At 39.9% G+C, this 19,312-nt stretch overlaps 1 protein-coding gene across 1 annotated transcript; it reads left to right on the top strand.

Moving 5' to 3' along the window:
- The first annotated feature begins 12,118 nt into the window (after positions 1-12,118).
- prmt6 (protein arginine methyltransferase 6) lies at positions 12,119-13,498 on the top strand. The gene has a single exon (XM_053494940.1). The coding sequence runs from the start codon at positions 12,245-12,247 to the stop codon at positions 13,310-13,312; it is 1,068 nt and encodes a 355-aa protein (XP_053350915.1). The 5' UTR covers positions 12,119-12,244; the 3' UTR covers positions 13,313-13,498.
- The last annotated feature ends 5,814 nt before the right edge of the window (positions 13,499-19,312 follow it).

Below are 19,312 nucleotides of genomic sequence, written 5' to 3'. Positions count from 1 at the left end.
TTTTATTTCATCTCTTTTATGTAAAGCACTTTGATTTATCATTACCATTGCGTATGAAATGTGCTATACAAATAAACTTGCCCTGCCTTGCCTTAAGACAGACTTGAAAAATAAATGAACTTTGACAAAGTATTCCCTTCTGCGTCTTTTCCTGCATTCACGACCAAGTCGGAAATTTCGGCTCATGCGCTTATAACTCCTGTTTGACAAGTCAGGGGCTGCCGTGAGCTCAGACTTGACCGAGTTGAGATTGCATGATGGCATTCCAACATGGCTGCGTTCATACTAAAAACAATGCAACAAAGCATGATTTAGGGATTATAAGTTTGGTTTTAGAAGATTTTCTTTATATTTAAATACGGGATGATATATTGACCAATGAAATGAATCATTGTCTCATCAAACTTGCTTTAGACCGTAATTAAGCTTTTCGTAGACAATATCTTTGTATTTCCAAAACTGCTGATCTACTGGGATTTTCACATACAAGCATTTCTGAGGTTTACATCGAATGGTCTGAAAATGAGAAAATATGGTGAGGGGGCGGTTCTCAATGAGAGAACCATAAAAATGCCGTTTTTATGTCAGAGGTCAGAGGAGAATAGCTGGACTGGGTTCGAGATGATAGAAAGGCAACAGTGACTCAAATAAAATCTTGTTACAACCAGGGAATCTGAAAAGAGAACACATGGAAACCTGATGCAGATGTGCTACAGCAGCAGAAGACCACACCAGGTGCCACTAGTGTCAGCTAGGAACAGATAACTGAGGCTACAATTCCAATGGACTCACCAAATTTGGACAACACAAAACTGAAAAATGTTGCCTATTTGTATAGTCGGGTCAGAATTTGGCATTAAAAAACATGAAAGCATGGATGCATCCTGCGTGTTGCGTCGACGGTTCAGGTTCCTAATGGTTGTAATGGTGTGGGGGAGGTTTTCTTGGCACACTTTGGACCCAATTGAGCATGTTTGAAATTCCACAGCATACTTAAGTATCGTTGGTGACCGCGTCCATCCCTTTATGACGTCAAGTCACAAAACTAAATCATCATCTCAAACTGGTTTCTTGAACGTGACAATAAGGTCACTGTACTCACACAGTCACCAGATCTCAATCCAATACAGCACCTTTGGGATGTGGTGGAACGGGAGATTCGCTTTACTGATGTGCAGCCGGAAAAACTCTGCAGCAACCGAGTGATGCTCTCATGTCCATATGGACTGAAATATCTAATGAATGTTTTCAACACTTTGTTAAATATAAAATATAAAAGCAGTAGGTAACGTTACTAAGAAACTCTAGCGCATGGACACTTAAAAATTAAATAATGAACAGTTTTTTTTTTTTTTTACATAAATTGGGAGAAAATGCTGCTTAAAGTGACACAACATGGATTTGCTTCTTTATCAAAATCGCATGGACGCTTCACTCTTTCCTGAGCCACCTACAATCAGCTTTGGCTCCTTATCGATTCCTCCAGGACATCCCTCAGTGTTCGAAATCATTCGCCGAACTCATGCACCAGCAGCCAGAATCCACCGTCTCTCCGCTCCGGAGTTATCTTTGTGAGCTTCGCGGCTTTGTGAGCGCGTTTATGGCCGGCTGAGCAAAGTCGCTCAGTCCATCTTTGGTTCAGATTAGCAAACAAGCCATCTACACGTTTAATTAAAGGGAGCTCAGGTGCGTCTGTCTGAGCAAACACATGCTTTTTAATCTTTCAATAATTTCAGAATATGGAACGAAGAAGAGCAGCATCTTACACTGTGTGTGTGTGTGTGTGTGTGTGTGTGTGCGCACATGCTGTCTTATCCCTTATGCCCACGGGAAATATTGAGACGGCCCTTACTTATTGAGAGAGCCTTGCCGTTGGCAGCGATTCCTGCAGAATTGTGAGTTTTCTTTGGCGGCGAGTAAGTGCTGAACGCTCGGCGCATGCGACTCGGCCCCGCGCCCCCGCTTTAAAGACCCAATTTGCTCCTCTTCTGCTGCAGCGTTATGAGTCCACGGGGTAAAACACACGTCCCATGGCTCGTTACGGAGGAGAAATGATACGTCCACAAAAATCCACTGCTAGCATTCCACCCTACAGGGCACAAATCAGTAGGGCAGCACTTTCAAAATGGCACACAAGCGCTCAGTTCATGGCCAATTTATTCAGAACTGGTGTCGGTCTTAGGTTTATGGTCTCACACAGTAGCGGGTAAGGAGTGCCATGACTTTTTCAAATTATTTCAATGATTATTAAATTAAACATTTTTTTAAAAGAAAAACAGATAAATAAAAACTTGCCGTAAAAAGTAAACTACAAATGTAAAAATCATTATTATATTGCGTCTTTGTTCTCAAAATATATTACACAACAGTTAGCCCAGACTGAGCAATCTGATTGGACAACAGGCATTCTACAAAGAATGATAATAGACAACAGCAGAACTGGGACATTTAACTATAAGTATTAATTCACAAGTGTATTAATAATCGTTAATTTCACAATCTGTCTGTCTCGGTAAAGTGAGAGTGGGTCTGTACGGTCTGCAGTACTGAGGAGAGAGCAGCCGCCTGCCAAAACCCACATTCACTACTTTCACCCCTTTTAATTACTGTCTGTCATTCACGAACTTTTAGTCGCCAGCGGTCTTGGTTAGTTAGTTCCGCTAAACACAGCGGAAACAAATTTGTCGACAAAATAAGAGGTAAAATAAACATTTAAATCATAATCTGTAAATAATAAATGATGTTTGTGGAACTGTTGTATAAAAGACTTGATATTAGACTTGAGATTGTGTTGTTGTATTGAATATCTGCACCGCTGTGATATCTTTTGTATCCTCGTGCCATAATATACACAGTGGAACCTTGGATTGTGAGCATAATTCGTTCTGGAAGCGTGCTTGTATATCAGAACACTTGTATAACAAAGTAAATTTCCCCTATAAGAAATAATGGAAACTCTGATTGTTCGTTCCACAACCCAAAAAAATTTAAATATTAAAATAATTAATACTCAACACTGTTCACTGAACTCCTACTCATCTCACTCTTACTAAAATCCACTGTCCTGTGATTTATTTGAGTTTAATAAGTTTAATTAAAGTGCTGAGAGATGCACATGTGTCTGGTTCCTCTCACACACACCTGTCAGAGAAGGTCATGAGTAGCCTTCAGAGATGTTGAGTGTTTGTTCTGGTCTCTTATGGTTGATTTAATGAGCCTGTTTTCTAAATATTATTTTCATGTAGTTCTCATTTGGAATGTTCTTAGTCACCTGAACATTCCAGATGAAAATTTGCTGGAATTTAATGTGAACCTTTGTTTGTTTGTTTGTTTGTTTGTTTGTTTGGTACACATTTGTAAAGTGATTGGACTGTGTTGTTGTTTTGAGTTTGTTTGCTTGTTTGCTTTGCATCAACTAGCTAATTTCAATTTTGTATTTATTTATTTCTGTATTCATTTATTTTCCTACGTAATGGAATTTAATGTTAAAATTTAATAATCTGTTTGTTTGTTTGATATTTGCTTCTTTGTTTATAGAATGGTGACACATTTTTATGTATTTTTTTGTTTGCTGGTAATAATTGCTTATGTATACACAATGTAATTTATTTATTAAATTATGTGATTTATTTGTTTATTTTTTTTATTTTTACTTAAATACTTACATGTTTGTCATATTTGTTTTTGTGTTATTTTAGGGAAAAGTGATTGGACTGATGAACGATGTGTTTTTGTTAGTTTCTTTGTTGGTAAGTGTTTTTTTAATAAATAAACTTGATTGTTGGATCATTTATTTGTTTGTGTGCTTTTTTTTATTTACCCACTTGCTTGCCTGTTACTTTTTTGTTGTTGTTGTTTATTTGTGTGTTTGTCTGGAGGAATGTGATTGGGTTTGTTTGTTGATTTGGTTGCTTTTGTATCTGGAAGGTGATACAACTTGCATTTGTTTGTTGATTAGTACAATTATTATTATTATTATTATTATTATTATTATTTTATTCATGTGTTATTTATTATTTATTTACATGTTTGTTTGTAGATAGGTGATACAAGCTTTGTTTTCATTTTGTTGCTAAAAGTGATTAAACACATCAATATCTGTTTTTCCATCTGTTTATTGTAAGTTTTTGGAATTTTAAATGAATATGCTTTAGTTATTGGAAAAAAAAACCCAAATAAACAGCTTTGGAATTCAGTTTAGGAATTCTATTGGAATTCCTTTTTTATTAAAGAGACAAAAATTTTAATAACACATTATGGTTCAAGGTTGAATGATGATGGTTAGGGTGACTACCTAGACAGCCTACATAGTGCTGATATTGTAAACGCACTCATGTCTGGATGCCCAGTGGACATCACGCTACGTCTGTAAACCCTGGCACGCAGCTGCCCAGCACACAGTGGGACTGACTGACGGCCCGTGGCGATGCGTGGGTGTTTTGTTAAGAGTAACAGCAGAAAGTGACGTCCATCATGGGAGAGAATGTGAACTCACAGCGGGTCTGGGCCGACGCCAGCACAGCTGCCCAGGAGCGAACGCCAGACGGCCCGAGAGAGAGAGAGAGAGAGAGAGGGAGGATTTTACTGAAGAACGAAAATACCAATTTATATCATGTTTAATTCATTCATTTGCTTGGGAAAATGATATGCAATCAGCCTAAATGTCAGGAGTTTGATGCATTATAGTGTTTTATCAGATTTAGCCCAGGTTATTATTTTTTTCATCATCATGTCCAGGCTGCTTTTTGCTTCCTGGATACGTCTGTGATTGCTTTTATTAAATAACCCTGGATAAACACATCAGCTTTGTGGTCCAGATGACCGCTCAGAGCCAGGCACTAATAGACTAATGTAGGCTAGAATACAGCTGAAATATTAATCTGAATGTGACCTGTGTCACACCCGACATGCACACACAATGCATCATGGGACATGGTATATACAGTGGTGTGAAAAACTATTTGCCCCCTTCCTGATTTCTTATTCTTTTGCATGTTTGTCACACTTAAATGTTTCTGATCATCAAACACATTTAACTATTAGTCAAAGATAACACAAGTAAACACAAAATGCAGTTTTTAAATGATGGTTTTTATTATTTAGGGAGAAAAAAAATCCAAACCTACATGGCCCTGTGTGAAAAAGTAATTGCCCCCTGAACCTAATAACTGGTTGGGCCACCCTTAGCAGCAATAACTGCAATCAAGTGTTTGCGATAACTTGCAACGAGTCTTTTACAGAGCTCTGGAGGAATTTTGGCCCACTCATCTTTGCAGAATTGTTGTAATTCAGCTTTATTTGAGAGTTTTCTAGCATGAACCGCCTTTTTAAGGTCATGCCACAACATCTCAATAGGATTCAGGTCAGGACTTTGACTAGGCCACTCCAAAGTCTTCATTTTGTTTTTCTTCAGCCATTCAGAGGTGGATTTGCTGGTGTGTTTTGGGTCATTGTCCTGCTGCAGCACCCAAGATCGCTTCAGCTTGAGTTGACGAACAGATGGCCGGACATTCTCCTTCAGGATTTTTTGGTAGACAGTAGAATTCATGGTTCCATCTATCACAGCAAGCCATCCAGGTCCTGAAGCAGCAAAACAACCCCAGACCATCACACTACCACCACCATATTTTACTGTTGGTATGGTGTTCTTTTTCTGAAATGCTGTGTTACTTTTACGCCAGATGTAACGGGACACGCACCTTCCAAAAAGTTAAACTTTTGTCTCGTCGGTCCACAAGGTATTTTCCCAAAAGTCTTGGCAATCATTGAGATGTTTTTTAGCAAAATTGAGACGAGCCTTGATGTTCTTTTTGCTTAAGTGGTTTGCGCCTTGGAAATCTGCCATGCAGGCCGTTTTTGCCCAGTCTCTTTCTTTTGGTGGAGTCGTGAACACTGACCTTAATTGAGGCAAGTGAGGCCTGCAGTTCTTTAGTTGTTGTCCTAGGGTCTTTTGTGGCCTCTCGGATGAGTTGTCTCTGCGCTCTTGGGGTAATTTTGGTCGGCTGGCCACTCCTGGGAAGGTTCACCACTGTTCCATGTTTTTGCCATTTGTGGATGATGGCTCTCACTGTGGTTTGCTGGAGTCCCAAGGCTTTGGAAATGGCTTTATAACCTGTACCAGCCTGATAGATCTCAATTACTTTTGTTCTCATTTTTTTCTGAATTTCTTTGGATCTTGGCATAATGTCTAGCTTTTGAGGTGCTTTTGGTCTACTTCTCTGTGTCAGGTAGCTCCTATTTAAGTGATTTTTTGATTGAAACAGGTGTGGCAGTAATCAGGCCTGGGGGTGACTACAGAAATTGAACTTTTAACTGTGATAAACCACAGTTAAGTTATTTTTTAACAAGGGGGGGCAATTACTTTTTCACACAGGGCCATGTAGATTTGGAGTTTTTTTTCTCCCTTAATAACATAATCTTCATTTAAAAACTGCATTTTGTGTTCAATTATGTTATCTTTGACTAATAGTTAACGGTTTTTGATGAGCAGAAACATTTAAGTGTGACAAACATGCAAAAGAATAAGAAATCAGGAAGGGGGCAAATAGTTTTTCACACCACTGTATAACATGAGCATGGCCTGCTATAGTTTTAGGTAAATCAGTGTGTCTTTCTTAATATGTGACATACAGAATAATGATTGTGGAAAATATAAAAATTAGTTGACTTTGCTCCAACGTCAGGAGTAATGACACAGCTAACACGAATCATTTTACTAGCAGTTTTTGCACATACAGATAAGATAAGATAAGATAAGATAACTATATTAAAATTTTAATTAACTTAAATTGACATGACTGAAGGCTCCTATGTATGTGCCCATGTATTTTTTTATGACATGCCATACAAAATTTCATTATATCCAGATATTCTTATTCTAAAAATAGTTAAAAAGAAATCTTGATTTATTTTCATGCATAAAATTGTAATTTAATGCACAAAGGTTAAAAATATTGGATCTCTTATACGCAATCCTGATACAAATCAATTTATTTAATAATTGTTTACAGGAGTGTTCACACAAAAAGCAGTGTGTTCATTTTGAAAATCTTTTGTGTGCGTTTCTGTCCTGAGTTTGTGTAAATGTGTACTTTGAGTTTATTTTATATCAGAATTTTTAGATTAAGAAATTGAAGATCCAAAACAAACATGTAAATTAAGATTAGGACAAAAATAACAGCGTGCTATAACAGGAGGAGTTAGGCAGGGGGCGCCGCAGTGGCTGAGCTGCGTTACTGAAAGATTCAGCGCAGGCTTATTTTTATAGGGGACGTTCTCTCTGCATTTAGGCCTTATTTTCATCTCACTATGAGCTTTGCTTTTATTTCCCAATAGCTAAATGTAAAGTAGAAGGGGTGTTTGTTATGTAGCTTAGGCTTGTGAGGATGAACAATATCAACACAACCTTTTGTACGGCAAGTGAAACGCCTGATCCTTGAAAATCGATGTCGCCATAGACATATCTGTACACACAATCATTCACCAAAACTTACAGAACCTCGGTTATTGCCACATCCCCCGTACAGTCCTGATCTCACTCCATGGCATTTCCACTTTTATAGCCCGATAAAGGAGTTCCTGGGAGGCCAGCGTTTCGAACGTGATGGTGTCCAAGCACTAGGAGACACTGTGATAAGTGCATTAGGGTAGCAGGAGATTATATGGAGAAATAAACGGAGCTTTTACTTTCAGAACTGTGTTCTGTTATTCTGCACAATCAAAAGTCCCGGTTTGACTTGAACACTCATCATATTAACCTAATGTATGAAACAAAAAACGTTTAGCCTAATAATAGGGATGCTAAAGCAACACAGTAAAGAGTATCGACAGTAAAGAGTATCACATGGAAGCTATGACTCAGTGCTGCCCCCTAGCATCACAAGAAGGTCTCATACTACATATTGCTAGCCTAGTGAACGATTGAAGTGTAAACTTCGAGTTATGGTTGTATTGATACAGCCATACAGTTGTAGAGTTGTAAGAAAGCATGTTTGTGTTGATTGCTTAATATCTTACAGGTAAAAAAGAAAGGGACCATTTTTATCAAGAAATGGGGGGGGGGGGTGCATGGGAAGGTTCACACAATGTCAGAAAACCTACAGTAATGTAGCGCTGGTGCTAAGACCAATAGCATAGCTAACTGGCTAACAAATGTTTTAAGCTTTATTAGCATTAACATTTAAAGTATACAGACTTGCTGCACTATTTTTCAATAGGGCTTTATACTTTATATCACAATAACCAGCCTAACTAGTGTTGTTAACTATTAAGAGGACACACAACGCTGGATGCGTTACAGGGGTAGCTCAGTGGTAAAGGTGTTGGATTATTAATGGAAAGGGATCAGGTTCAAACCCCAGCACCACCACATTCCCACTGTTGGGCCCTAAACCCTCAACTGCTCAGATGTGGAATGAGATAAATGTAAGTCGGTCTGGATAAGGGTGTCTGCCGAATGCTGTAAATGTAAATGTCCCTTAAGCAGCTTAGTCATGAAAATAAGTACCCTGGGACCAACAAGTTGATTTTTATATTCTCTTTTTTGGACTAATAAAATGCTTCTAATCAGGATTATGCCTAATTTTCAGCCTTAGACGCTGCTCCTGATACACGGACTGAACATGGAAACGTATTACAGTACCAATTAATCCAATGACAACCTAACACCATATACACAACTATCCTGACTGTCACATCTTTTCATCTAAACCAATAAAGCTCTCTACATTTTAGTTTTCTTTCACTACTCTATCACTATTATCGGGTATTGAATTGCTCATGTTTCCGTCGAGGAAGAACGCTCTAATAAATCACCCTGTATCCAAAATATATCAGCGCATCAACCCAGAATCCAAACAACAATAAGATCTAGATTAATGAGCATCTCCTGGTGATAGGAAGACAGCGGTCGTACATCACGCTGTTTTCAAACCACATCAATGCACCAGCTGAGGATGTGTCATTGTCTTCAGATACTGGAGAGAGTTTTGTGTTGGAAATAAAGGATGATGACCTGAGGATGATGCGGCTTTAATATATGGACAGTGTGTGTGTGTATGTGTGTGTGTGTGTGTGTGTGTGTGTGTGAGAGAGAGAGAGAGAGAGAGAGAGAGAGAGAGAGAAAGAGAGAGAGAGAAAGGCCTTCGGGTGGACGGAATTTTAGCCATAAGTGATAAATTATAAATGTTGAACTTCTTTATACATTGTTTAAATAGGTTTCATGTGAATCGGCTCTAGTAAAGTACAGTTCAGGAATGCTGAAAAAAGAATTGTACACCAAAACATTAGATTGTAGATATTTCGCAGGTTATGTATCAGTGCTCTCACGTAGAGCAACACAGGCAGTTTGCTCCTGATGTACAAATGTTTACAACATTGTAAACAATTCTGAGAAAAGCAGGGAACATTGGCTGTTCTCCCGGGGCTGAGAGTCACCACGTCCACAACACCGCATAACAAATACGCAATGACCCCTTTTAGACCCCTGTGCAAACACCCAGAAACACTGGGCCACATACACGCACCATGTAGCCAATTGTAGCTCAAATAGTTACTGCTCTGGGTTACTGATCGCACGTTCTGGTGTTTAAGAACCATCACCACTAAGTTGCCACTGTAGAGCGCTTGAGCATGGGCTGAACAATGGCAATGACCTTAACCCTATCTGCTCCGGGGGGTGCTGTATCCTGGCTGATCCTACGCTCTTACCCTAGCTTCTTAACTGGGATTTGTAAAAAAAAAATAATAAAAAAAAAAATAATTTTATTGTGCCGTAAGGTACAAATAATTAAGAAGTGCTACACAGACAAATGATCTCTTAGTTTTGATTATATCCACAATTTGTTCTTCTTTTGTCGTACATATTCATTTGTGGGATACACCCATGTTTTCTTATCCTTTTGTCCTATTGCATATTTGAGGTGACTGGGTCAGGGCAACTCTCAAACTGCAGCTTTACTGGGATGTTCTGGTCTGCAGAAGGGAAAACATGGGAAGCTAAGGCTGGCCCATGTAGTCCGATCCAAATAGAAGAGCTAGTGAGGATCAAATTGCTGAAAAGGTTAATCACAGGGTGCATCACTGTTTTGGGGACCTACTCATTATAAGGTGGGTGGTCAAAATGTTACAGCTGATCAGTGTATGTGTGAATAACTAATGATAATTACTTATGAGAAATCTTTATGGGAAAAAATAGCAATATGATAATATGAGCATTTTTTTTTTATTTTTATATGCTTATACTGTATAAGTCATTACTTACATGATGTTTTTACTCACTCACTCATCGTCTATACCGCTTTATCCTGTAAACAGCGTCATGGGGCGTGGAGCCTATCCCAGGAGATTTAGGGGGGCAAGGTGGGGTACACCCTGGATGGGGTGCCATTTCATCACAGGGCACACACTCACATTCACACACTCATTTACACACTACAGGCTATTTGGGGATGCCAATTAACTTAATCTGCAGGTTTTTGGACTGTGGAAAGAAACCGGAGTACCCGGAAGAAACCCGTCAAGCACAGGGACATACCACAGTCCTCGAGGCAGGAACCAAACTCGGATCCTAGAGGTACAAGGCAACGGTGCCAACCACTAAGTCACCGTGCCACCTTATTTTAATTTTATATATAAAATCTTTTTATTTTATTATATTATATTTTTTCCATGTTAGCTCACTTTTTGGTTAGCTCACTTTAATGGTTTACAGATTGATGTTTGATGCTATTGCTGTTCAGGGCTTATACGCAGAGAGCGGGTTTTTAGAGATCGCACAGATTTGATGTGACGGATGAATGGATGCTGAGCCGTTTTGGGTTTTCAGGAGCACTCTGAAACACATCATCATAAAAACAGCTATCCAGTAACAACTGTTGAAAGAAACTCAACTTTATAAAACTCTAACATACAGGTGACAGAGATTTTGCCCCCTCATTTCATTTTTTTATTATTATTTCTTCATCCATTTCACTCATCATTCGGCTGACACAGCATCCACAGCATCACAGATCGTTTGCCATTGCTGCAGGTTTGTGATTTAGCTGTAACGTTACTACTGTGTGAAAGATCAAGGTAACTTTGTTTTAAGATTATTTGGATTTCACTACTGCTTAAGTTCATAGTTCTAGTGCTTATATACGTTACTCCAGGTGCAGAATTAAAATAAGTTAAGTTGTCATATATACTGATCAGCCATAACATTATGACCACCCATGTAATATTGAGTAGGTTTCCTTTTTGCAAACAGTAATAGCGCATGTGTTCTGACACCTTACTGGAACCAGCATCAACCTTTTCTTCTATTGGATTAAACTACGCAGGCCAGCCTTCACTCCCCATGTGCATCAGTAAGACTTGGCCACCCATGACCCTGTCGCCAGTTCACCGGTCTGGGGGGCAGAAGCCTATCCCTGGAGCTCCTTATGGAAATAAATAGATTATGGATGATGAATATGTATGTGTGAATAAATAATGCTGATTTCAAATAAGAAACTATGATCAATATCTGTGGGAACCATTATCTAATTTAAAAATAAATTAGGTGGTATGGTGGCTAAGTGCTCGCCTTGCACCTCCAGGGTCTGGGTTCGATTCCCAGCTTGGGTCTGTGCGCATGGAGTAGGCGTGTCTCAAATTGCCTGGAGTGTGTGAATGTGTGTACATGTGTGCCCTGTGATGGGTATCCTCCCTTGTGCTCCAGCCCCCCTGCGACACTGTACCTGGAATAAGGTGGTATAGACGATGAGATGAAATAAAACAAATAAATAGAAAAATAAATAACATTCTAGCTAGTCGCTTTATACATAGCAAATGCCATTGCTAGCACTCAGCACCTGAAATGATTAATGCTTGTTTTTTTATATATATTATTTTATATATATTTTTTGTAATTAAGTAAATTTAATATAGATAAGTTTTTTTTAAATAAAACATGTAAATACAAAATAATAATATTAAATATAAAACCTAAAACTAATGCCTGAAAGGGGGAAGTAAGATGATATCCGGGAAATGTAGTTCTTTAACCAGTCGTACTCCATTCGTCGCGAACGCTATAATACTACACGTCCCATAATGCACCGGGACAAAACGCGGAAGTAAGCCGCACAACCCAAATCGCAACGTGAGCACTAGAAAGTGTGTAAGAAAAGCGATGTTTTAAGCACTAAGTAGTGCACATGAACAGGGTTTAGGGTAGTTTTTGGTGTTTTATTATGAGTTAATGTAAAGCGTGTGAGGAAACATGTCTCAAGCCGGCTCAAAGAGAAGAAAACTGGACAAACCCGCGGAGGATAAGCTGTACTTTGAGAGCTACGCGGATGTGAGTATCCATGAGGAGATGATCGCGGACACTGTGCGCACTGACACTTACAGGAAAGCCATATTTAATATCCAAAGTCAGATCGAGGGGAAGGTTGTGCTGGACGTGGGGGCAGGCACCGGGGTGCTGAGTGTGTTCTGTGCCCAGGCTGGGGCCAGGAAGGTGTACGCCGTGGAGGCCAGCTCCATAGCAGAGCAGGCCGAGAAGATCATCAAGCTGAACAAGGTGGAGGACACGGTGCAGGTGATCCGGGGCGCTCTGGAGGCGGTGGACCTGCCTGAGAAGGTGGATGTGATAGTCAGCGAGTGGATGGGTTACACCCTGCTCCATGAGTCCATGCTGAACTCCGTGATCGCCGCCCGGGACCGGTGGCTCAAACCCGGGGGCGTGATGCTCCCCGACAAAGCCGAGCTCTTCATCGCGCCCGTGAACGACCTGCTCGTGGAGGAGCGCCTCGGCTTCTGGAGCACGGTGAAAAGCCAGTACGGCGTCGACATGTCCTGTATGACCGACTTCGCCCGTAGGTGCATCACGGCCAGCCCGGAGATCACCATAAAACCCGTGACCGTCGAAGACGTCCTGGCTCACCCGGTCAAATTCGCCGAGCTCGACCTCAACACCGTGAACCTGGAGCGCCTGAGCTCCGTCAAGGGCCGTTTCCGCTGCCTCTGCTTCGGCTCGGCCGCCCTCAACGCCTTCTGCGTGTTTTTCTCCGTGACTTTCCCGTCCTCCTGTCCGCGCGGACACCCTCTCGTCCTGTCCACGTCCCCGTTCAAACCCGAGACGCACTGGAAGCAGGCCGTGCTGTACCTGGATCAGGCCGTGGAGGTCATGCAGGACACGCTGGTGGAAGGAGACGTGCACATGTACCCGTCCGAGGAAGGCTCCAGACATATATGCATCCACATGGACTATACGGTGGGGCAGGAGAAAAAGAAGTCGAAGACGTTTTCCATTTCAGACGGATCCTCGTACGCAGAGACTCAGTAGGAGCCGAGAACGTTTGTGGTGAAGGTGGTGGTCGGACCCTCACCAGCTCTGAGCTTTAAAGCACCGCGTTATTACTCGCACGCCTTCTTGTTTATCTTCCTTCTAGGTGACGTCACGTTTCTAAATTTTGTATTTGCCCCGAATGTTAAGCATCAAGTCCTGTCCACAATAAAACGTATAAACGTTCCTGCAGAGTTGTTTGGTTGTTGTTTGAAAGTTCATATAACTTCTCTACACAAGTTTTATTCAAAATCTCCAGCAGGTTTTTTGGCAAAATGATGGTCATGGTGTAAAGCAGCTTTTTTTTCTACTGTGATGAGTAAAAAGCACATAACCTTCTTTTTTTTCTTTTCATTTATGTACTTTTTTGCTTCAATTATTTCATTGATTTCAACATTCCTGGAGTTTGAAGCGAGTATTAGTAAATCCGATAAAACTTTTCTGAACCTGGACCAGTCAGAGAGGAGCTGTGTTTTGGTATGAATGTTAACAAAGAAATAAGCTTAAATATTCAATGTTTCTGTAGGTGGCACTATGACCTCACACCTCCAGGGTCATAGGTTCGATTCCCAACTCGGGGTTTGTGTGTGGAGTTTGCATATTCTCCCAGTGCATGGTGGGTTTTATCTGGGTTATCCGTTTTCCTCCCACAGTCCAAAAAACATGCAGATTAGCATAATTGATGTTCCCAAATTTCCCCGTAGTGTGTAAGTGGGTATGTGTGCTTGTGTACCCTGTAATGGATTCGCCCCCTTATCCAGGGTGTACTCTGCCTCGTGCCCTGGATAGACTCCAGACCTCCTGCGACCATGTACATGACGAGCGTTTTAGAGAATGAGTGAATACGTGTCATTGAGTGTGAAAGATAATTCCTATCATATGATTTCTACATCTATAACCAGAACAGCATTTGTGCTCAGCGTCTACCTGAACACCCAAATCTAAACATCGTTGATGTTCAACATTAACTTTCACAGCTCCTTTCAATTAGCATGAAGAAGAGCATCAGTTTGTACGCTCCATCATACAAAAACACTACAGGTAAGAAAATACATCATTAAGGTCCCTTACGTTACTATGTTATCAACCTCTGTTTCATTCTTCCTCCTGTGCTATTTCATTAGTGTGTTTATCTGTGTGAATGAGTTACAGATGAGACACGCCCCCCTAGAGATAACAGCAGGCCTGAACAACAAGCAGGGGGGAGGGGCTTGTTTTATAAGATGTCATGTTATATATGAGGCACAGCTCACTAGAGATCAGGGCAATAATTGATTTGGTCACGTATCGCAATTCTTTTGTGATGCATGTATTGATTTTTTAATTAAATACATTTTTACATTTACAACTAACCAGTTATTAACCTAGTAACCAGTGTAAGGATCTGTCCAATGATGGAAACTTCAAAGCACATTCAGTGAGTCGCACTACATAAGAGCATAATGTAAATGCTTTAATGTGTGTTCGCATTTAAGGTGCTAAAATGCTGCAGTTCCTGTATAATCCTGCAGAAGGTGCACTTTAAATTATTCACACACTGGCAGGAAGGCAGGAATTTTTCGTGGTTTGTTTAAAATTCTGAAAAAAAAAAAACTTAATATAGAATCAGGATATTTATAAAATCCGCATCTAACAAAATCACAATACAGTTTGAATCAGTACTAATCTACAGTAGTATCGTGATGATATCATATCGACGGGTCCATGGTGATTCCCATCGCTACAACTCAGAAATAATGTCAACCATCCACAATAAATACAATTATTTAAAAAATCGACCCTTCTCAAAAGTTTTAAAAGTATTTGGTAAAAAAAATATATAAATAAATAAGTAAGGTGGTTGTTGCCTCTTGATGATGGATCATAGCGTCTAACAATATACAGTGAAACCTCGGATTGCGAGTAACGAGGTTTGCGAGACGAGCAAAGTTTTTTAATAAATTTTGACTTTGGTTTACAAGTACCGAGTGTAATGTATCACGCATGCGCTTCTTGTTTTGACGCAGAGCGTCATGTGATCACAACTAACTAAACGGAAAACAGAAGCACAAATGGAAACACTTATCTGTCAAGGTTTATTTGAACTTTTTTAAAAGGTAAAGTGCAGGTTAATTTGTTTTATTTTTACTTTATATTTTGTGATAATTATTTTTAATTTATTTTTTTGGGGCTGTGGAACAAATAATTTAAGTTTCTATTATTTCTAATGGGAAAGTTTTATTTGGTTAACGAGTGTTTTGGAATACGAGCCCGCTTCCAAGACAAATTATGCTCGTAATCCAAGGTTCTACTGTATAAAGTTGCATGTTTGATTTTGACGTAAATGGAAATCATAGCAGTTCTTGACTACTTTATTTCTATTAATCACGAGCCTTAGCACGTTTCTTAATGGCGTCCTGGGTGAATCTCAAGTCTTATCTCAAGGTACGATGTTTTATAGCTAACGCCTGGTCAGCATTTTTCTGCATAATATTACCGCTAAAGATTTGAGCACAGAGTCACACTCACGGCTCCATTCAGACCACAGACCTGCAGCCTGCTTCCTCTCAGCATCGGTCTCTCCTTCACACCCGAGCGGCTGATCGAGCGCGTGGTCGTGTAGCCAGCGTGGCGGATTCACGTCTCTGTATCACGCACCCGAATCCGATATCCAGTGCTCATCCCCCTGTATGCTAATGACGTTACTGTAAAGAAAGCTGAGAGAAATCGTTCGCCGCCGGTCGCTTACTGTAACCGATATTTCTGCTCAGATCTCCTGAGAAGATGAACAGGAGCAACGTTATTGACAAAACTTAATTTAGATGACCGGCTCCTCGGCTGAGAGATTCGTCATCGTTATCGTTAGCAGCCTAATTTGCTTCTGTAAGCATGCGACGTGTGTACACACACACACACACACACAACTGTGACCATGCAACATATTACACTATGAGCAAGATGCTGTGTTTTGGATATTTGTGATTCACCAGGTTTTGGATTCTGTTTTATTATTTATTTAATAATAATTCTATTAAACTACTAATTATTTTATCAATCTACAAGCGTGGTCAAATTTCTCAAATAACATTCTTCCCTCATGTTAGTCCTAGTCAATGCATTGTTTGTGTGTCCACTAAACGGTTGCAGTGTAAGCTGATCTGTAGTGTACAGTACGTTTCCCAGTGTGTCCCCTGTCTTGTGCCCTGAGCTCCCTGTGAAATGCTCCCAGTGGATTTTGTGTAACTGGTGTGATCGTACTGGGAGCCCAAGCTATCATTTAAACAGTTCTCGTTGTCCCTGATGCTCGTTAGTCCCCAGACCATGAGAAATCTCTCACTCACTTATTCTCTACACCGCTCATCCTGTACAGGGTCACAGGAGGCTTGAAGCCTATCCCAGGGGACTCGGGGTACACTCTGTACGGGGTGCCAGTCCATCTCAGGGCACAAGCGCACACACACACACACACACACACACACACACACACACACACACACACACACACACCAACTTACACACTCAGTAAGGGGAAATTGGGAAAACCAATTAGTCTAATCTGCATGTCTTTGGACTGTGTGGGGAATCCGGAGCCCCTGAGGGAAACCCAACGAGCACAGAGAGAACATGCAAACCTCACACACGCTGACCTGAAGGTTCGACACTGGAGGTGTGAGGTCACAGTGCTAACCACTACGCCACCATGCTGTCAAGCTAACAACCCAGTTCTGTAAAAACAAACAAACAATCAAACAAAAACGTATGAAAACAGTGAGAGTGAAATGGACAAAAAAGTGAATATGGGGGAAAAAAGTGAAAGTTATGGAAGTTCACTTTTACTAAACGAGTGAATGAGTGAACGAGTGAATAGAAGAGACTTCATGAAACTGATGACACCCAAGTTCAGACTTTAGACCCACAGATGCTCCTCATGGAGAAGCATGTCAACTTTGTTCACCAGATGCCTTTCTTCTTTCTTTCTCTCTTTTAGTCTTTATTTATTTATTTATTTTCTTTTTTTTTCACTTTTTTCCTTTCTTTCTTTCCTTATTCCATTCCATTTATCTTTTTTCTTTTCCCTATTTTACTCTTTGTTTCACGCTTTGTTGGTCTTTGTTTCATTATCTATCTATTTATCTTTTACTCAGTTTTTATTTTTTCTTTCTTTACCCATTATTTATTTATTTACTTTCCCTTCTTTCTTTATAAATTTCTTTCTTAATTTTGTACTTTCTTTTTTTATTTATTTATTTTCATTTATTAATTTATTTTCAATTTTTTCCGGTTTCATTCTGGTCCTTATTTTTTCCTTTCTTTTTTTTCTTCCTTCCTGTCTTTTATTCACTCCCTCTCTCTTATCTTTTTTTCTTCCATTTCTCATTTTTTTCCTGTTCTTTCTTTACCTCTACTTTCTTCTTTTTACTTTTTATTTTTCCTTTGTACATTTCTTTCCTTCTTTTGTTCTTTTATTTATTCTCTCTTTAATTTCTGTTTTTCCATATTTCACTCTGGTCATTGTTTTATTTTCTTGCTTTCTTTCCTTCTTTTTTTCCCCTCTCCTGTCTTTTTTCTGGTCTTTTTACCCCTTTTTTCTTTTCTTTCGTTTTTCTTAACAATTTTTGTGTTTTTTTTCTTGGTTTTATCTTTCTTTTACTTTGATCATTTCCTTTTTTCCTGTTATTAACTGACTGTAAGTAAATTTGCACTTATTCTCAGACTCTCTGATGATGAAAGGGGCGTGGCCTGGTCCTGATACTGTACTGTAGTTCCACAGAACCTCAGTAGGTTCCTCATGGTTATAATACCTACAGTAGGTAGGCGTTTAGTGGAGAAGATCAGGGTTCAGACATGAGGTCACTCTGGAGTCTCACAAACACCAGCACAGCTCAGGGTGTTCTCACCACTGTGTTCTCACCACTGTGTTCTCTTCACGCTCTCCTCCACCTGACTCCTCCATGCAGCTTCAGAAGATGGAAGATGGACCTGGTGAAGAACCAAGGAAAAGAAAAGCAGAAATCTGTGACTGAGAGGACACGACATCATGAGTCAGGCCAGAGTGAAATCCACGTCAGTGCTGAACCTCGTTCTCTAGCGCGTGAGTAAATAAACCTGACTGCTGGCTCCTGCGTCACACACACACTCTTCCATCACATACACACTCTTCCATCACACACACACTCTTCCCCATCACACACACTCTCCCATCACACACACACTCTTCCCCTTCACACACACTCTCCCATCACACACACACACACACACACTCTTCCATCACACACACTCTCCCATCATACACACACTCTTCCCCATCACACACTGCCTGGATTATACCTCTTCCTAACTCCTGCTCAGGGATTGTCTTTACTTAATACTGTTTTCTAATTTAGAGAAGTGCTGCTGTAGAAAGAGAGAGAGAGAGAGAGAGAGAGAGATACTACCACTGCTTTCTCCCACTAAATTTTCTTTCTTTTCATCCTTTGTTTAATTTTCACATTTCTTACTTTCAGTCTGGTTTTGAATAAAAATTTTTTATTTATTTATTCATTCATTTTTCTTTTTTACTCTGGTTCTTCTTTTCGTCCCTTCGTTGTTTGTTTTCCCTACTTCACTTTCTTTCTTTCTTTCTTTCTTTCTTTCTTTCTTTCTTTCTTTCTTTTTGTCTGTCATTTACTTTTACTTTCTTTTTCTTAATTTTTTAATATCTGCTTTACTCATCCTTCTTTCTTCATTTTACTTTTCCTTTTTTTTTTATTTCTTAATTAATTTCTTTATTTCTTTCAGTGTGGTCTTTATTTTATTTTTTACTTCTTTTTCTTTTCTCATTTGATTTTATCTTCCATTAACTCTGTTTTTTTCTCTCCCATTGAAAAAAAGCTAGCTCTAAGTCAGTTTGTTTAAATAAAGAAATAAAGTTCCTGTAAGAGTGTGTGATGTGTCCTGTGGTCTCCCGTGCAGTGTGTGTTCCCACCTCCCACCCCGGTGTCCCTGGGACAGGACAGGCTCCGGGTCCAGCGGCACCATGAG

Source organism: Clarias gariepinus, chromosome 4 (assembly GCF_024256425.1).
Source record: "Clarias gariepinus isolate MV-2021 ecotype Netherlands chromosome 4, CGAR_prim_01v2, whole genome shotgun sequence".
Classification (NCBI taxonomy): domain Eukaryota; kingdom Metazoa; phylum Chordata; class Actinopteri; order Siluriformes; family Clariidae; genus Clarias; species Clarias gariepinus.
The sequence above is the reverse complement of the archived record's forward strand: the minus strand, read 5'-3'. Positions and strand labels throughout refer to the sequence as shown.

Coding starts and splice junctions, on each gene's coding strand:
- prmt6 (XM_053494940.1), top strand. CDS start 12,245: ATGTCTCAAGCCGGCTCAAAGAGAAGAAAACTGGACAAACCCGCGGAG.